This window comes from Vulpes lagopus, chromosome 10 (assembly GCF_018345385.1).
Source record: "Vulpes lagopus strain Blue_001 chromosome 10, ASM1834538v1, whole genome shotgun sequence".
Taxonomy (NCBI): domain Eukaryota; kingdom Metazoa; phylum Chordata; class Mammalia; order Carnivora; family Canidae; genus Vulpes; species Vulpes lagopus.
In genome coordinates this window covers 87,009,604-87,029,475 of record NC_054833.1, presented here as the reverse complement: position 1 = coordinate 87,029,475, position 19,872 = coordinate 87,009,604, and the positions used below count along the sequence as shown (strand labels likewise).

At 45.8% G+C, this 19,872-nt stretch overlaps 1 protein-coding gene and 1 long non-coding RNA gene across 2 annotated transcripts in view; one reads left to right on the top strand and one right to left on the bottom strand.

Annotated features, from left to right (window-relative positions):
- Positions 1–443: 443 nt before the first annotated feature.
- On the bottom strand, positions 444–19,130 carry LOC121499914. Its single transcript, XR_005990265.1, has 3 exons — positions 18,195–19,130; positions 4,560–4,785; positions 444–661 (listed from the first exon to the last, which is right to left on the bottom strand). It is a non-coding gene; the product is annotated as an uncharacterized LOC121499914 (long non-coding RNA).
- The window catches only part of DNAJC11 (DnaJ heat shock protein family (Hsp40) member C11), a 75,235-nt gene continuing 72,716 nt past the window's right edge, over positions 17,354–19,872 (top strand). Inside the window, exon 1 of the mRNA XM_041771156.1 lies at positions 17,354–17,468. Within this exon, the coding sequence (XP_041627090.1) occupies positions 17,397–17,468 (72 nt within the window). The 5' untranslated portion in view covers positions 17,354–17,396. The remainder of the gene's footprint in view (positions 17,469–19,872) is intronic.

Genomic DNA, 19,872 nt, shown 5'->3' with positions numbered 1-19,872 from the left:
AATCTAGAAAAGCCAGACTCCAGAGAACAATGAGAAAATGTAAAGAAGCCAAATATAAAAATACTGGCACATGCAAAAGAAAAGAAAAAAAATCAATTCACTCCCCCAGATTACAACTGGAAATTCCCAGAGGAACAGGTAGATTTTTGGAAGAGGAAAAGAGATTATATTTTATGGGAAGAGATACAATAACCATTCTCCTCCCATAAAGCAAGTGATGGAAGATTGTCTCTGCTCCATAGATACACACACTGCACATTTTCTGAATAATACCAACAGGAAATCAATAGGATCTTCTATATGTGAAAAGATATTATCTCTCACAAAAACTTGCCATTCACTGTTAATCTTGGTCCTGGGACAATAAGTAGACTTTAAATCCAGATCTTTGTTTATTTTCTAATTATCTTTATTATCTGTTTAGAAGTAATCATGTTCAAAGCTTCACCCTCATTAGAGCCAAAGAGCCTTCAGGTAACACTCCATGACAAGTGTCTCCACCTCAGGTCAGATCATCTCCAGAAAGCCCCCTCCCAGTTGCATCCACGCTGGGTGAACGGCCATATTGTTAGCCACCAAAAGCTTTATCAGGGCATAATTTGGCAGCTATGACAGGCTTGACAGGATTTATGGGATCTCCTGGTTTTTTGCCTCCATTGATCTGAAATAGAACCAAAGTTAATATTAGCAAAGAGCATTTTGTGCTGGGGTAATTTCCCATGAAAGGCTTTGGCTACTGTTGGCTTTGAACATCTATTATCCAAGTGCTCTTGGCCAACTCTAGGTCATGAGTTTCATAATACTCAAAAGACTAAATTTACTTGTCTCTCCTTCCATATGAGAATCTAACCACCATCCTGGTGAAATCTCCCATTTTTCCCAGACACTAATTTAATTGTCACTGGGTATAAATCTCATTAGTATCAAGTTTGGATTTAGCACTGGCTCTGTCCTTGTATTAGTTTCCTGGGGCTGCGTAACAAAGTGCCAAACACTAGATGTTTTAAAACAAGAGAAATGTACTCTCTTGCAGTCTGGAGCCCAAAGGTGTCAGCAGGCCTGAGCTCTACCTAGGACCCTAGGGGAAAGGATCCTTCCTGGAAGCTTCCAACTTCAATGGTGGACAGAAGTCCCTGGTGTCCCTGAGCTTGGAGCTACATGACTCCAGTGGCACAGCCACCCTCTCTCCATCTTCACATGCTCTTCCCTGTGTGCATGTCTACATCCAGATTTACCTTTTTTATAAGGACACCAGTCATATTGGATTAGGACCCACCTTAATGACCTCATCTCACTTGATGACCCTCTGTAAATACCCTATTTCCAAACAAAGTTACATTTGGAGTACTGAGGACTGGACTTCAATATATCTTTTTTGGAGGACACAATTCAGCCTAAAATAGCCCTCGAGGAATTCATCTCTTATTTCACACAGCCTAGACAACATCTCATATGGTTGAACTAGGGGTTCTTGACTTTGACACAAGTGACATAGTATTGGAATAAATCTTTGTTGTGGGAAGCTGTCTTGCATATTGCAGGATGTTCAGCACAATCCCTGGCCTCTACCAACTAGAAGTACGGGGATATACCCCTCCTGCCCCTTGTGACAACCAAAACTGTCCCATGACAGGGATGTCTGGGTTGCTCAGTCAGTTAAGCATCTGACTCGTGATCTCAGGGTTGTGAGTTCAAGTCCTGCAATGGGCTCCATGCTGGGCATGGAGCCTACTTAAAATATATATATATTTAAAATAAATTAAATAAAAATATCTCTTGACAAATGTCCCCTGAGGGGGCAACCCATCCTGAAACCCTGGACGTAGATAAAAAGTAAACCAAGTTTATAAAGATGCTTCAGGTCAACTGAATGCTGAAGAAATTAGGGTGGCTCATGTCCATCAACGAAGAGTTCCTAAAAGAGACAGACAAGTCCTGAGCAATCATCTCACTGTCTGCATTCCTTCATTAACTTAACAAATATTTATTGAGTGCCATCTACATGTTGGGTGCTGAGCTGGCCCTGGTGGGGAAAGCAGAGAATGAAAGAGATTTTAAAACCCCTGACTTAAACATCATATATTTTAGTGGGGAGGCTGAAAATAAACAAGATGAATAAAACATATGTTAGCTATTGATGAATGTGAATGAGAAAAAGACAAAACTGAGCAAAAAAGATGGGTGGAAGGGGAAAGGTGAGAGGAGGAGGAGGTATGCTGAAAGTTTTGACAGAGTGACCTGAGAAGGGCCCACTGAGACAGGGGGTGCACACCTAAGGGGGGACTGGGAGTCAGGCCAAGCAGATTTGGGGCAAGGAGGGCAGCAAGCAGAGAGAACTGTAGGCAGGGACATTCTTGGGGTGTCTGAGGAATAGGAGGAGACTTGGCTGCAGCAGGACAGATAACACAGGGCCTTCGGGTCAGAACAGAGACGTGCCATCGCTCTGGTGACATGAGAAGTCAGTGGGTGTGTGTGGGAAGGGGTGATCCGTGGCCTAGTGTGTTGGGTGATGTGACATGCGGTGAGGTTCTGAACGCATGTACCTGAAGGCAGGGCTGAGAAGATGTACGCCTGTGCCAAATGTGGGCTGCAAGGGAAAGAAGAGGTCTTTGGCTTCAACAAATGGAAAAGTCGAGTTGGTATTAACTGAAATGAGAAGTCTGCAGAAGGAGCAAGCTTGAAGGAATTGTCGGGAAATTTGGGTTTTTTACATTACAGAATTTATTATTTTGACCATCTTTAACTCTGCAGCCCTGTGGCACTTAATCCAGTTGTTGTGGTGCCACCATCACCGCCATCTATCTCCAGAACTTTAACATCTTCCCCAGTTCATGCTCCTTGAACACGTGCTGCCCCCCAGCTCCTGGCAATCACCGTCCTACTCTGTCTCTAGGGCGCGACTACTCTAGAAACCTCACATAAGTGAATCTCACAATATTTGTTCTTTTGTGACTGGCTTATTCCACTTAGCATAACAGAGGAACTTCAAGGTTGATCCACATGGTAGCATGTCAAAATCTTCCTTTTTTAATGCTGAATAATATTCCACATATGCATGGACCACCTCTTGTTTACCCAGTCACCTGTTGATGGACACTTGGGCTGCTGCCACCTCTCAACCATCGTGAATGACACTGCTAAGAACATGGGTGTCCAAATGTCTGTCTGAGTCCCCACTTCCAGTTCTTTGGGATAAACACCTGGGAGTAGAATCCTTCGGTTATATGGTAATCTTGTTTAAGTTTTTGAAGAACTGTCCTATCATTTTCCACAGCAGCTGCACCATTTTACATTCCTAGAGCAGGTGCGTGGGATTCCAATTTCTCCACATCCTTGCCAACACCTGCTACTTTCTGTTTGTTTTTTAATACTCATATTAATGGGTTCAAAGTGGTACCATAATGTGATCAGAAAGGTTAGTTTTGTCTACGTTAAGTTTGAAATGCCTAATTAGACAGACAAGGAAATACATCAACTTGGATACATGGATCTGGATATTAGTGGAGAGGTTGGGGCACTTGGACAAATTTGGGAGTCAGAACTTTAGGGCGACTGGCTGAAATCATCTAGGTCTGCACTGTCCAATATAGTAGCCCCTAGCCATCTGTGGCCATTTAAATTTATATTAATTAAAATTAAATAAAATTTAGGGGTACCTGGGTGGCTCAGTCAGTTAAGGATCTGCCTTCGGCTCAGGTCATGATCCCAAAGTCCTGGGATAAAGCCCCATGTCGGGCTCCCTGCTCAGCAGAGGGTCTGCTTCTCCTCTTCCTCTGCTCCTCCTCCTGCTGTACTCACTCTCTCTCTCACTCTCTCTCTCCCTCAAATAAATAAATAAAATCTTTTTTAAAAATTAAATAAAATTTAGGTTTTATCTCCTTAGTTACACGAGCTACATTTCAAGTATTCAAAGGCTACATTTGACTAGTGGTTATTGTTTGTTATGGACAGCACAGATACAGAGCACTTCTAGCCCTGCAGATAATTCCACTGGACAGTGCTGCTGTAGGGAATATGTAAGAGTCAAAAAAAAAAAAAAAAGAAAGAAAAAGAAAAAAAAAAAAGAGGTCCAAGCACTGAATCATAGGGCACTTCAACACTGAGATCTTAATGGAGCAGGGTACAGGTTGACCTAAAGGTAAGGCAACCAAATGTCCCTCTTTTCCAGGGACAGTCGAGATTGTGCTTGTTAGCCTGAAATAATTAATAGCAGCCTTTTTCAAGGGCACCTGGTTCAGTCAGTTAAGCAGCTGACTCTTGATCTCAGCTCAGGTTTGGATCTCAGGGTCCTGAGTTCAGGCCCTGCGTTGGGCTCCACACTGGGCATGGAGCCTACTCAAAAAATAGCAACTCCTTTCATTCAGAAAAGCATTCCAGTTTGAGTGATAATATGTCACCCCACCTACTCTGAAGTAAGTTACTTTACAGGTGATGTCTCCTTTAAAGCAAGGGTGAGGAGCTCCAGTGATTCAGAATCCATATCTCCTCCACCAGATGCACATCGGTTACCATGAGCCAGTTAGAGGACTGGTTACGGTCTGCTTCTCCCTGTGACTTACCCTTGGAGAAGTCTGTGCACGATGGAAGCTGTGCCTCCAGTACTGGCAGGAAGCAGGTGTTCTCACAGCACCTGTCCTCAGGGTCATGAGCACTAGCACATAGCCCTGGGTCGCCATCCCCTTCTGTTTGTTGGTTCTGATGCACTACACCGGAGATGAGTTTTGATGGGTAATGATTTGGCCGTGATGTCTCCTGCTAGGATTTCCACCTCACTTGCAGCCTACCCTGTGGGGATCAACTGGTTATTTACAGCAAATCTCACCTTCCTTGTTAACATTTACATACACGTGCAACAATAGGCGAGATCCTCAAGAGCAAGGTATGTGAAGATCTGAAGTGCTCCCATGTCACGACATGTTTCATCAGCCAGGTGGGCTGGAATATGGCAGAAAATCAGGAAGTTAGGAACACACATTCCGAAATCCCCAGGGACATCTTCAGAATGAGTGAAACCCCATGGCTGGCAGAAACAATAGCAGAATTCTGAAGTTCAGATGCACATTGGCACCATTCTATCTCAACCTTTCATTACCATGGAAACCATTCATGATGCCACAAAACGGGGATGCTGACCAGAGTTGAGAAAGGAGTAGCAGCACTGAAATGAGCTTTCAAGTGAGCTTGTGGCAGAGGGAAGGACAGGAAAAGACAAGGAACCGGACCTAGAGTGTTTTTTTAGGGACAGTGGCACTCTCGGGGTGCCCAGGAGGAGCACTGGTAACCCCCCGTCACAGCCCACTGACCCAGAGTTGGTTCTGATGACATGGCTGGCTGCATGTTCCACCCAAAATCTGCTTTACCTTTTTCTTATGCAAAAAGTGTGCTCTTCAGTCAACAGTAAAGGGCTCTTGGCCCTATAACTCAAACACAGAAAAGCATGGGATTGGGAGGAGCAGATGTCGCCCACGATATTAGCCATAGTAACAAAGTATCACAAAGTGGAGGGCCATAAGAACCCAAAATCTATTCTCTCACAGTTCTGGAGGCCAGAAATCTCAAACCTGGTTCTTAGCAGAGCCGTGCTCCCTCTGATGACTCTTGGGGAGGACCCCTTTTCCAGCCTCTGGTGGCCACTGGCATCCCTTGGCTTACAGACACATTGCTCCAACCTCTGGCTCTGGCTTTGCAAGGACCCTCTCCCCTGTGTGTCCATGCCTCAAATCTTCCTCTGCATTTTCATGTAAGAACACCTGACTTTGAAAAAAAAAAAAAAAAAAGAACACCTGACTTTGGATTTAGGGCCCACCCTAAATTTGGATTTAAATTTAAATTTAGGGTGGGCCCTAAATCCACGATAATCTCATCATGAGATCCTTAATTACATGTACAAAAGACCCTTTTTCTGGATAAGGTCACATTCACAGGATCCAGGAATTAGAATTTGGACATACCTTTCTGGGGGTCACTAATCTACCCACCACACTCTCATGACAGGACATTTTGCCCTGGGGAATGCAAAAATTCACATTCTTGGCCCTGAATAGGCATCCCTGCAGGTCTTGAGGCTTTGGCCAATTTCAGAGGAATGCCATGACCAGTTGCTATCTTTGTGAGACCCGGGCAAGGCAGGGAATCTGAGTCGTTGCCATGGTGATCCCACACCTTGAAACTTTTGTCCTTTCGTATTGTTTGCCAGGAACTAATTACTCTAAAATCACGTGAAGCACCTGAATCCAAGACGTGGGCTGTTTCTGGAGGAAACTCATTGCTCAGAGTGGGGGCCTTCCTCTTCCTTCATCAAACAAACCAAGTCTGTGACATTCTTTGGATTTTTTCCCAAACGACCATTGTATTAGGCTTAGCAACAACCTTGAAGATAATCAGACACATCTGGGAGTGAGGAGCAGAGTTTGAAGGGGAAGGAAATGCTCCTAATACCACGTTCCACCACTTGGATCCAGAAGAGATTTTGAAAACACTCGACTCAACAGAAATGCGGGTGGTAACACGGACAGGAAAGGAAAAGCCTCTGCATGAACAGCTTATCATGATTAATATGGCTCCGCCAGGCACGGGGCTGGTTACATGAGGAGCTGGAAGAGGGGCCAGGCAGCGGGTGAAAGCCTGCTCCTCTGGGAAACTGAACAAACTTGGAGAAGTTTTTGTTTACCCTTCCTGCAGTTTCCATGCAGGTGAGCGTGTAAAAATGAAGATTTTGGTAAATTCATCAGAGTTTCAGCCCAGATAGAATTTTGGCTGCAGGTTCTGCGGGTAATTTCCTTTTTCATAAAATAAGGACCGGTGTGCCTGTCCTCTTGTAACTCATCCATCTCCTTCTGGGCTCAGCGTCCTGCTGGTGGCCGTGGGCTGGGGCCTGAGCACATGGCCCCGCTGAGCCCCTGAGAACCCACCAGAGAGGAGAATGCAGAGGAAAACCCTCTCCTTCTTAGGGGCATTTCCCAGCGGAGACAGTTCTTACTCTTATGACACTATAATTCAGACCAAGCTCAGGCAAGAGTGGTAAGTCAGGAAGAGGAAAATAAAGTTATGGTGGTCTTTCAACTTTATCGTTATCGTTATGGAAGGAGGTTATGCATTTTTTTTAAGTAGCAGGACAATTAAATACATCGCCCACAAAAATATGAAAATGGCCCCACCTCTGGACAAGCAAGGGATGCAGCTACCATTTATTTCCCTAAGCCTTTCCCCTTGTGCTCCAAACCTTCAAGAACAATTTTCTTTGCCCACTTCTGTCAGTTGGGACCACAGGTCTGCCCTCTGCTGGTTAAGGGACATCCAAGCAGTATTACGACTGGGAAGGGGATCACGTCAGGCCCCTTAGCCACCTGCATCGCCAGGGATGCAAAAAAGTACTTACTCCCTGACTCATAGACGCTTCATGTTGGACTCAGAGCTGTTGAGTGGGCAACAGAACATTCGCCACCCTTGCAGGTCCCCGATAACTTCACACACCACATGTCCAAGGAAAGTATAAGATAAAGCTGACGTTACCGCACATACGGCTCAAAGGCTTCTCAAACACCATTATACAAATCAATCTAAAAGAGAAAAAACTAAACATCAAGGCAGTCATAAGTGGAGACAGATCTGGATCTGAATCCTGGTTTCACCGTCTACAAGCTCCAAGGGCTGGGGCAAGCACCTGCCTGAGCCCAGCTTCTTTCTCTGTAAAGGGAAGCTATTAATCATTATATCAGAGAATTAAATGAGATGCATGAGTTAGCACAGTGCCTGGCACATAGTAAATATTCTATAAATAAGCTTAAATAGCTTTCTATTTCAATTCATTAAATTCTAGAAGCTAGTAATTTTTTCTCTGAGTGCCCACAGTGAGAGAAGCCAATATTGGAGAAGGTGGTCCGTGTGGTTTGTGACCAGTATCCTCACCTCTGTCTCTCCAGGGGTCTGCTGGTAACATCAGAGACATTTTTGGTGGTCCCAACTGGGAGTGGTACTACTGGCATCTGGTGGGTAGAGGTCAGGATGCTGCTAAGTAAGCTTCCTACAGTGCACAGGCTGGCCCCACAAGAAACTCATCCAGCACCAAATGTTGATAGCACTGAGGTTGGAAACCCTCTCTGACCTTTCTGTAAGTGTCTTTAGCTTTAACACTGAAGAACGAAGGCCTTGGCCAGCCACTGTCTACAACTGAAGTCATGCTTCCATCACGTTGAAAACAATTCAGAAATGCAAGCTGTAAGCCCTCACAATGTGTCAGGTTGGCCTTATGAGCAGTATTGATTCTCAGCTGAGTTCTGGAACTTTCCATCTCTGACTGACAGGCAACATTTCTGCTTACTGTTGGGCTTTCTTGATGTCAGTGACATCAGGAATAAAATCTCTGGATTTAAAAGCCACCCAAAGGACAATCCGTGTGGCTCAGTGGTTTGGTGTTGCCTTCAGTCCAGGCTGTGATCCTGGAGACCGGGGATTGAGTCCCATACCGGGCTCCCTGCATGGAGCCTACTTCTCCCTCTGCCTGTGTCTCTGCCTCTCTCTCTGTGTGTTTCTCATGAATAAATAAATAAAATCTTAAAAATAAAATAAAATAAAAGCCACCCAAAGTCAAGAGGTCAAGACTCTCAACATATCTTTAAATTTTTTAAATTGTGATCAAACACATACAACATAAAATTTAGCACCTTAATCGTTTTTAAGTGTACAGCTCAATAGGGTTAAGTATCTTCACATCGTTGTATAACCAATCTCCCGAACTCTTTCCATCTTGCAAAACCGAAACTCAATACCCATTAAACAACTCCTCATCCCCCCTCCCTACAAGGACTCCTACTATTTTTATAAGATAAAATACTCATGTATTTTTTAAATGACCTACAGCAGCCATCTAGGCACAATAAGAGGATCCAGACCAAGCAGACACAGCTTCCAAGAATGCCAGGAATAACATGGAAAGAGTCTTCTTCTTCCTCCTTGATGAACTGTAGTTGAACAGCTGATCTATCCTTAACCACCTGGCTTTGGGCCTCTGGTTAGATAATAATACTCTTATTGTTTGGGGGGGGGAGAAGAAACATTTAAAAACAGATTAAAACACAATAAAATAGGGGTGCCTGGCTGGCTCAGTCAGTAGAGGATGCAGCTTTTAATCTCAGTCGTGAGTTCAAGCCCTGCACTGAATGTGGAGCCTAATCAACATTAAAAAACTAAAATAACCAGCCAACCAATCAAATACCCAGAGATTTTTCTTTGAAGTTGGCACTTAATTTAAAAGAAGAGATTTTTTCAAACCTGGCCTGACTCTGTAGTCAGGGCAGGTCCTACTCAACCACCCTCTGTGACCAAGTCACCTCCGCCTCTCTCTCCTTGGATTTCCAAAGAAGATGGGAAAGGGAGATAGATAGCTTACCAAACTACAGAGCTACACACTTCATGAGATCAGGGATGTTTGGGGAGAAGGCCGATCGATCCCAATCCAGAAAGACTTAGGGTTTCCCTTGGCTCAGCTGTGCTCCTGGGGTCCCTGGCACTGCAGCCTGAGCTCTGTCTCCCTGCCTAACAATGGATGAAAACACCTCTCTGCTTCTCCCTTTCCATCATTTTGCTTCCAGCTCTCTTTCCTCTTGGTTTTGGCACACATTAAATACAAGCGTGCACCTTAAGCTTTTATTATATGCCAGGCACACAATGCTGCTGGATATATAAATACAAACTATTTCAAGCACTTGCCTCAGGAGCTTACAGTCTAAAAGAGGAATAAATGTGTAGATGGTGGAAATATGTCCCTGAAATACAAGTGGTACAAATGGACATTATGTTGTACAAAGGGACTGAGATTAAAACTGACAAGACACATGTAGGAGTTTGTCTTTGCTCCCTCCACAAATCCTAATGAAAGAATAATAAAGGAATCAAACAGGTATAAATGCACATGGACACAATGCATGGAAGATGGCATGGGACAAAGGATAGGACAAAAATGTGAAAGATGTAACAGACTCAGATTACAGCTTTCTCCACTTGACTAAATGCCTGTGGGGTGAGGGGAGACAATGGAAAAGTGGGTTGGTTTGTGCTACAGGATCTAGGAGTGGTTCAGGATTGGAGGCTGGGCAGGGGTATTACTAGTCTGCACATGGAATAGTTTAGAACCCCAGATATCCTTCCTCAATCTATCCAACTAGGCAACTACCCCCTCATCTGCACCCAGTAGGAGGTTTATTATCTAGTGAGGCTCAACAAGAAAGGCTCTGGAGTCTAGATATCAGAGCATAGCTAGATACTAGATATCATACTAACATGCTACTCCCTTGCCTGCAGAGCTTTTACCTATCCCACACAGGAGAAAGTAGGACTCCTCCTCCTCCTTTCCTCCCAGGGAAAACCAGTCCATTCAAGAGAAAAGACTTACAGATCTGACATCTGGAGGACCTTACCTAACAACTCTCCAAAAATCCCACCAGAAGAGTAGTCTTGAACATGTTCGTGGAGCTCCCATGAATAGACAGCCAAGGATCACCAGAGATTTGAGAAGCATACACACACACACACACACACACACACACACACAGAGGCCAAAACAAACAGAAAAAAAATGAGCAGGAAATTAAAAAGTGAGAAGGTGGAATAAAACTTAGATACATTCTTAGAGATGTGAAAGAACATGTTGCCTATATGAAACTATTTTTAAGAAAAAATAATTAAAGAACAAGAAAGAGCTCTGGAAATTTTTTTAAAATATATTATGACACTTTAAAAAATCATCAAACTGATAGATATAGTTGGATCTCCAACAAAGACCAAAAAGATAAAAGAATAGAAATAAATACATGTCCAAGAGGTCTGACATCACAATTAACATAGACCCAATAAGAACAGACCAAGAAAACCAATTAAGCGGAATTCAATTACCAAACAGATATACTTCTCCAGAAGTGATGGACAGAAATGAACCCACTGAATGCATACCACCATAAATTTTAGAAGACCATACAAGGTACATCATAAAGGTACATCATAAAATTTCAGAAAACCAGGAACGACAATATTTCCAAAGAAAGAAGAAAAAAACAGTCACAATGCCATAGGAATTAGAGTCTGTCATATTGTCAGCAACATCGGGAAACTGAGATTGTAGAGCAATGCCTTCAAAGTTATGAGGAAAATCATCGTTACAACCCAGACTTTTGTACCCAGTCAAACTATCTACCTAGCAAACTTGCCATCAAATATAAAGGTAACATAAGGGCACCCATGGTCTCAAAAAACTGGGAAGATTTACTCCATCAAAACCAAGGAATGAAACAAACAAATAGGAAATAAGCATTCAGAAAGCAGGAGTGCCAACAGTGAAGACAGAGGAAGGGTCACCAGCAGTGACAGCCTAGGCAGGATGACAGCTGTGGGCAGGATGTATGTTCTATACATAAAATTCTAGAAAATGCAGACTAATCTACAACAATAAGTAGTGGATTGGCAGTTTGACATCTCAATTATGGTAACAGATTCATGGGTGTTTACAAAACTCATAAAATTGTTCACTCTAAATATTACACTTTTTACTGCACATAAACTATACTTCAATGAAGTAGTAAAAAAAATTTAGGAAAATGAGAGAATCATAAAGAAGTGGAAGGCTGGTCATGGAGAACTATCCACAAAGAAGTCATAGAGATAAAAAGAAGGAAGATATAAAAGAGAGCACAAAAAGCATACAGAATGGGGTGTCTGGGTGGCTCAATCGTTTGGGCATCCAGCTCTTGGTTTCAGCTTAGGTGGTGATCTCGGGGTCATGATCTTAGAATTGTGAGATCAAGCCCTGCATCAGGCTCTGTGCTCAGCAGGGAGTCTTGCTTCTTTTTCTCTCTCTCTTTCTCTCTCTCTCTCTCTCTCTTCCATAAATAAAATCTTTTTTTAAGAGGGATACAGAATACACTGAGAGGGTCTAACATGCTTAACCCGGATCCCAAAAAGAAACAAGGACATCACTTCAGAGCAGCAATTGCAGACACCTAAAAGAAGAGAAGTGATATTGGAAACAACATGCTAGAAAACAAAATAATTGCCAAACTAGATTCTTCTACCCTGAGGGGGGAAAATCCTTTCATACTAATAAAGGCAGATAAACAAAAGCCGAGAGTGTTGTTCAACAGCAGACCCCCCAAAAAATTCCACAAGGTGGTTTTGGGCTGAAGGTCAATGACCCTTCCTGGAAGCCCAGAGACACAAAATAGGATGAAGAACAAGTTGGAGAATGGTTCTTTTTTTTTTTTTTTTTTTTTTTTTTTCTGACTAGAACCATAGCTCCATGAAGAAAGTCAAGAGGTGTAAGGCTGAAAGATGGGTGAACCCAGATCACAGAGGTCCTGCATGCCAGCAGGAGGAAAGAAGGGGGATGGATGCAGATAAACGTAGAGGTCAAGAGAGATAGATAGTGAAACAGTGGAAATGGAGAGCTTACAATGATGTAGGGGCAACATTGCTACACAATGCCTGAGGTCCAGGCTGTTGGCAATTAAACAGACACCACTGGCTCCAGGTGCTCAGCACTGGCAGGGCTCAGGATGTCATGGGAAACTTTGAGGAGGGAATTCTAATAAATGATGGGAGTGAGGGTCTGATTGCAAGAAGTGAAAAGAGCAGATGGAAAGGAAGCAGAGGCAGCAGGTGCCCTCTCCACAGAGAAGTCTAACAGAGACCTAGGTCTACATCTCCAAAACAGAGCTCTTTGTTTCTCCCTCCAAATTCTTCCCTAGCTTCCTCAGCAGCATCCATAGTCTCACAACCTGGCAGCTCAAACCAAAATGCAGGAGTAACCACTGATTCCCCTTTCCACCCCCCTCCACCCCATCCCCCAGACCCAACCTATCTCACCAGTTACTCTTGACTCCAGTGCAGGGAGTAGTCTCTGCCTGCCAGCCCCATGCTTCTGTCTTTCTGCAAGCCCACTCCCTTCTCTTCCTAGAACACTGCATGATCTCTAAGGGGTCAGGGTCGGGGTGAGGGACTGCTTCCATTCTTGCTCCCTCTAACCCTGTTCCCCCACACACACACACACACACAGTAATCCTTGGGGTGAGGAGCAGGAATTGGACCATGCTACTTCCGTGCTTAAAATCCTTAGATGGCTCCCCACTGTGATTGGAATAACATTTAAATTCCTGACCACTATACTCCATGAGTCTTCCCTGACTAAGCTTCCCTAACATCTTTTCCTCCTGCTCTCCCCAACTTGCATCAGCTTTGAACTCACTGGCTCACTCCCTGTTCCTGGAGCACACCAGACATCTTCTTGTCTCTGAGTCTTCACACCTTGAGGTCTTGCAAAGCTGGATTCTTCCCCTCATTCAGTTCAAAATTACCTCCTCAGATCTTTCATAACCAGCTAACCAACTTAACGTGACCTCCCTCCTTTGAGGTGTCCCACCATTGCATCACTGTGTTTAATTTTACTTATAGTACTTAGCATCTGAAATTCTTATTAATTAACTAGGTTGTTGTCTGCACCTACCCCCTGCCCCACCCTCTTAGAGTGTTAATTCCACTAAAACAGAAATCATTTCCTTCTTATGAATTGCTGAAACACCAGTGCCCATTCCTGGATGTTGTCTTCAAACTCAAAGATAAGCTGAGTAGACACTATGGGGAATTTATAGAGTGTTAATAAGAGGCGAATGTAATAGGATTGCCAAGTAACACTGGGGGCCCATTGAAGTCAGATAGCATCAACTTTGTATTTTCCAAGACTTTCCCCAGCTATTCCCGACAGCCTGGGAGGAGTGCAGAAAGGTAGATAAGGAAGAGAAACCAAACTGAGAATGGACGTGGTGGACAGAGGCAAAGGTCAAAGGATTATGATATCACTGAATGACCAAGAAAGCAGATAGGGAGGGGACCCCAGCTGGGAGCTGATGGATTAAGATGGATTAACACTTAGGAACCAAGGACCTAAAGTTGCAAACAGCAGGGGAAACCGGTACCCTTGCACCATGGAGGGATGACATTGCAGGTAAAATGCTGAGTTCCAAAGGCAGGAGCTCTGAATTGGAGATTTTGGAGATGCATGCTCTGTCAGGATGGTGAGATCTGAAACCGGTGACTTGAGAAGCCCCTAGTCCATCCGTGCACTGCTGCCAGAGCCCCTGAGGCTGGGTTCAGCTCTGCAGCTTCTCAGCAACAGTCTCTGCACAGCAGGTATGGTCCTTCCTCTGGGTGACTCAACCCTTCTGCAATTATCATCTTGGCTAAAGATATAAATGACAAGTCCCCGAAATGCTAAGGGAGGCGATACCATCAAGAAAATTTAATTCTTGAGTGCCTGCAGACTTTCCCTTCTTTTCTTCAGCTAAGGACTTTTTTTTCCCCCTAACTCCTCTTAACAGGGTTATCAGAACTCATGAGGGAAAGGAAGGACAGGCAATGAATGGCAAGCAAGCACTGAATCCCAATCTGGACTTAATGACAAGAGAATAATAAAAAGATGAGAGGTAACTTTTCCTCCTGAATTATAGAGGAGAGGTATGGATTCAGCCCAACCGTAGAAGGGGCTGAGTCAGGCTGCTTCATCTCTTATGAGTATTACTCAGGAAAAGGGGGAAGGAGTGAAGGATTTCCAGTTGGGGTTGCCAGGTGTAGCAAGTAAAAATACAGGGTGCCCGGTTAAATTTGAATTTCAGATACACAATGAATTTTTTTAGTATGTGCATATGCTCCATGCAATATTAGTATACTTATGCTAACAATTATTCATTGCATATCTGAAATTCAAATCTAAGCGAGTGTCCTGTATTTAACTCTAGAAGGGAGCCCATGCCTCTCACCACCCCACCCCACCACCCCACCACCCCTCGACCCCCACCCCCGGCACTAGATCAAGCCATTGAACAGAGAAAGCTTCCTGATGGTTGTGCTGAAAAGGCCAAAGATTCTGGGGTCATTCTGAAAACAAATGGTAGTAAAGGTAAATGTCCTTATGTTTTCTTTTCTTTCTTTTTTTTTTTTAGATTTTATTTATTTATTCATGAGAGATACAGAGAAAAAGAGGCAGAGACATAGGCAGAGAGAGAAGCAAGCTCCAAGCAGGGAGCCCAATGTGGGACTCTATCCCGGGACCACAGGATCACGCGCCGGGCCGAAGGCAGATGCTCAACTGTTGAGCCACCCAGACGTCCCTGTCCTTATGTTTTCTATTTACAGCTGAGAGAATTCAAAAATGACTATCTATACATATATATAACACATACACATGTAGATATAGCTATATAAATATATATGGGTATTAGGCTTGGCTTTGCAGCTAAGTTACAAATTGCTTTGTGGCTTTACCCAATAAAGAGAAAGCAAAAATGCAAGGCAGTGAGTTATTGTGGCCGAGTTTCATCGGTTGCCCTGGCATGAGTAGTGGTTGGATGGGTGTGGCAACTTATCAATTTGTACTGCTCCTGGTTTCCATTATTTTGCCCATCAGAGATTAGGGTTTTTGGAAGGAGAAAGAAAACAGCCAACCTCCGAAGTAAACTTACTCTCAGGCCTGTGGTATATCTAATCTTATTTTCCATTTGTCCCAACCACTTTCCAAGTAACCATAATACAAAGTGTCATGTGTCTGAAAGAGGACAAATACAGAGCATCTCCAGGTCACTATTTATTTTGTTTGAATAGTGACAAAAACTAGGTCATTCCCAATCATAGAAACCCAGTCCTGGGCCCTCTGAAACATACGTTAGGTTCTGTTTATGTGATTCCTAGAGGCAGTGTTTTCCAAAGCAGAGGAGAGATGGCAAGAAACTCTTCTACTCAACTGAGCAATATGGCCCAATTAATGCCCACAAACCTAAGAAAAAAGGAATGTCTCAACACTGTAGTCTTCTCCTCCAGCCTCTTTGTAAGAAATTCTTAAAAGACCAGCAAATGTCAGCAAGCAGCTTAGCGCTAATCAGTGCTCTGCAAGGGAGAAAAAAGGAAAGACCATAAAAAATTGCTACATGGGGCCCCTGGGTGACTCAGTCGGTTAAGCATCTGCCTTCAGTTCAGGTCATGATCACAGGGTCTTGGGATGGAGCCCCCCCATTGGGCTCTCTCCTCAGGAGGAGCCTGCTTCTCCCTCTCCCTCTGCTACTCCCCCTGCTTGTTCTCTTTCTCTCTGGGTGAAATAAATAAAATCTTTTTTTAAAAAATGCCACAATTGCTGATGGAGCATGAGTGTCTGCAGAAGCTATTGTGGAGAAGCCTCAGCCAGCTAAAGAAACAGCTCTTCCTTTACGGCCTGGGCTGGGGTCGGCTCCAGTGCCTCAACACTCCTGGATAACCTGTCTCAGCACACCTACGTGTCTCATGCTGAAAGATCCTAAGAGGGCCGAACAACTTGGAAGGGACCATACACAGGCCCAGATGGTGAACATCTGGCCAAAAATTAGGAAGAGAAAGAAATCAACTTCTCAAATCCACAGACAGGTGTTTGGGGCTTCCCAGGAGACCTGCTTAGGAAGGGCAACAGGGATGGTTCTAAACTCATGGTTAGTTAAGGCTGAGCAAACGTTCCTGAGAAATAATGAGGAATTGGTACAGGTCAGCATGAACCAAACAGGTGGCAAGAGCATGAGAGCTCTGCTGTCCACCTTCTCTTGATAATTACATCATTTCGAAGACATTTAAATTATTTAGATGATTGTAACCGAGACATCTTTAATAATGCACCAAACAGCAGGCACCAGGTTGAAATCAATTAGACTCCATCGCTAAATTATAAGGTAGAAATTTACAAGCGGAGGGCTCAGGGGGTAGGGGCTGTAGGGGTAGGTGCCTGCCAGAGACAATTCTATTAGGAACCAAATGGGTATTGCCTTGTCAGTTAAACAGCAGAAAAATGGCCAGGTGCTCCTAAAAAACAGGGCAATAATAAAAAATGACATTGAGAGGGCTCGTGCTCTGTGCAGGGTTCCGGACGGCCAGGAGAAAGAACAATGGAGGCAGGAATAAACCCCATCCTAGAGGTTTCCAGTGCAAGGAGAAGTCGGCAAGGGGGGCGTCGAGGCGCCTCCGGCCGAGGCGGGGATGGCTGGGGCAGGACGCTCCCCGCACTGGGAGCCGGCCTAGGACACAAGCGACGTGTCGCGGGGGTCAGACGGGACGCCTCCAGCTGCGGCCGCGGCCTCCCGCCCGGCCCCGGCTGAGCCTCCCGGAGGCCGGCTGGGACAGCACGTGGCGGACCCCGGGCGCCGCGTCCCGCCCTCCGCCGCGCGGGGGCGCAGGGCGCAGGGCGCAGGCGCGCTGCCGGGGGCGCGGGCGGCGGCGCCGCCCCTCCCAGCCGCCAGGGGCCGCTGTGGCGCAGCCCGGCCGGCCCGCGCTGTCGGGGCCCTGGCTCGCCGGTCCTTCTTGGGCACGGCCGTGCCGGTTTGGCGGGGTGAAAGGTTGCGAAGATGGCGACGGCCTTGAACGAGGAGGAGCTGGACAATGAAGACTATTACTCGTTGCTGAACGTGCGCAGGGAGGTGAGGCCTGAGGCGGGACGCAGTCTGGGCGGAGGCCGTGCCCCGTAGTTCGGGAGGGCCGGGCTGGCGGCCACCGCTCCGGCCCCACCCGGGGCGGCCGGGACCCGGCGGGGAGGCCGCGTGACCCCGCCCGACATGCGCGACCGCCCGCCGACCGGGCGGTCCCCACCGCCTCGACCCCTGCGCGGGGGGTGTCCCGGCCGGCCTCTGCCGCTGCCCTGGGCGACCGGGGCGCTGCGCCCTGGCAAGGCAGAGGCCCCGGACCCACACGAGGGAACGGGTCCCTGAGGCGGAGGCCACTGGAGTGGGACTCCCGGTTCTCCAGGACCTGGTGCCTCGCCCGGCCCACAAACTTGCCTTGGCCGAGGGGCTGTGTCATCGCCCCCCGGCCGGCAGAGCGGGAAACTGAGTCCCAGGGGCCAAGGTCAAGGCCACCAGGGAGTCTCCCCACGCCGTCTGTCGGGTTCCCAAGTATTCACGGGGACGTCCCGCTTTCAAAGTGAACCCAAGCCCGGGGGCACGTGCCCTGTGCCCTGCTCTCCCCTGAGCGGCTGCCCGGGACCCGAGGGAAGAGCCTCCCGTAGCCACAGCCTCCGTTCGGGAGGCCGCAGATGGGCAAGAAGCTGCCAAGCCGGAAAAGCAGCGGTGCCGCGAGCGCGGCCTCGGCGTGTGCGCCCCTTTCCGTGCGCTGCCCCTTTCCGTGTTCGCACCCTGTTTCCTCCTCACCCGGTAAAAGGCAGAGTCTCCCACTGTGTCTGGCACGTAAGAGGGCCCAGCAAATTCCCTTTCTCGGCAGCTCGTCCAGTTCACCGTAGCGTGAAGGGCAGGGAGGCTTCCAAGGTCAAGCCCTAAGGTGGATCGTTTCTCTCTAGGCTGCTGGGTTCCGTCCTCCCAGCCCTGCTGGAGGATCTTTAATTCTATCTGCCCGTTTTCCCAGTGGTCATAAAGTTTGATTATTTTAGGCAAAGCCCGTCAAATATGTGTGGTTCACCCTGTTGGTGTGCGTGGTGTCAGTAGCAGCTAACGTTTTTATCAGTACCGCTCTGTCCAAGGCTGCAGTGCCCAGGGACACTCCCTATTCCTTACCTTAACGCTCCCCCCAGCCCCTAAGGTGAGTATTCTGATAATCCTTGATTTATAGGTGAGAAAACTGAGGCCGAGAGAGATTAGGTTACTTGGCCAAAGTGACACCAATAGCAAGTGCAAGAGCCTGAACTCAGCGCTCAGAAGTCTGACTGGAGCCTCAGCTCTTGACTTCTAAGCGTTGCTGTCATTACCAGACTACGGAGCTGCGAGCTCCCAAATGGATTAGGCAATCCGTTAAAACATTAGCTAATACATTAATACTATGTATTATGAAAATGTCTAGTGTAATATGTGGGGGAACTGCAAATCCTGTTAGGCTACCATAGGCATCTAGAGGTTCTTGTAACTAATAAACAGTAAGGCTTTGGGTAAATCACCTTTTTTAGCCTTCAATTCATTTCCCTTTGAACCAAGCTGCTTGGCTAATTACTAAGTTATCTCCATTTCTTAGAAGCAAATTAGTAAATGAAGCCAGACTTCTTTTTTTTTTTTAAAAAAAGATTTTATTTGAGAGAGCACACACTTGAGAGCAGAGGAGGAGGGGCAAAGGGAGAGGGAGAAGCAGTCTCCCTACTAAGCAGGTCCCTAGAATCACCACCTGAGCCAAAGGCAAATGCTAAGCCTACTAAGCCACCCAGGCACCCCTGAAGCCAACCTTTCTTACCATTTATTTATAGTCTGGGTTATCAGTAATTGAGCAGCAATTACCGGTTTATCAGGCTTACTGAATCTTAGGCAGGTGCATATGATCAAAAAGATACAGAACAATAGGCTTGGCTGAAGTCCTCGATAAATGTTAGTCAAAGATATACCTTGAAACTACTGGCATCCTAAGATTTATTGTTATTGGATTGATGAGTGGGAGACAAAGATTTCTTTAAAAAAAGTCTTTTCCGGGCAGCCTGGGTGGCTTAGCAGTTGAGTGCAGCCTAGGGCCTGATCCTGGAGTTCTGGGATGGAGTCCCACGTTGGGCTCCCTGCATGGAGCCTGCTTCTCCCTCTGCCAGTGTCTCTGCCTCTCTCTCTCTCTCTCTCTCTCTCTGTCTCTCTCTCTGTGTCTCATGAATAAATAAATAAAATCTTTAAAAAAAAAATAAAGTAGCAAAGGTTTAAAAAAAATCTTTTCCCAATGACTTAAGGCATTTCTCATATTTATGGCTACGGGTGAAATCCCTACAAAACATGTTCCCTCAGTGAAGTCACTTTGTGTTCTCTTGGTCAACAAACTCAGTGTAAAATGTCAGGGTATGCAGATTTTACCTCTCAAGATTCTACTGGAAGAAAAGTTCTGAAGGTGATTTCTGGACTTGGTATTTAC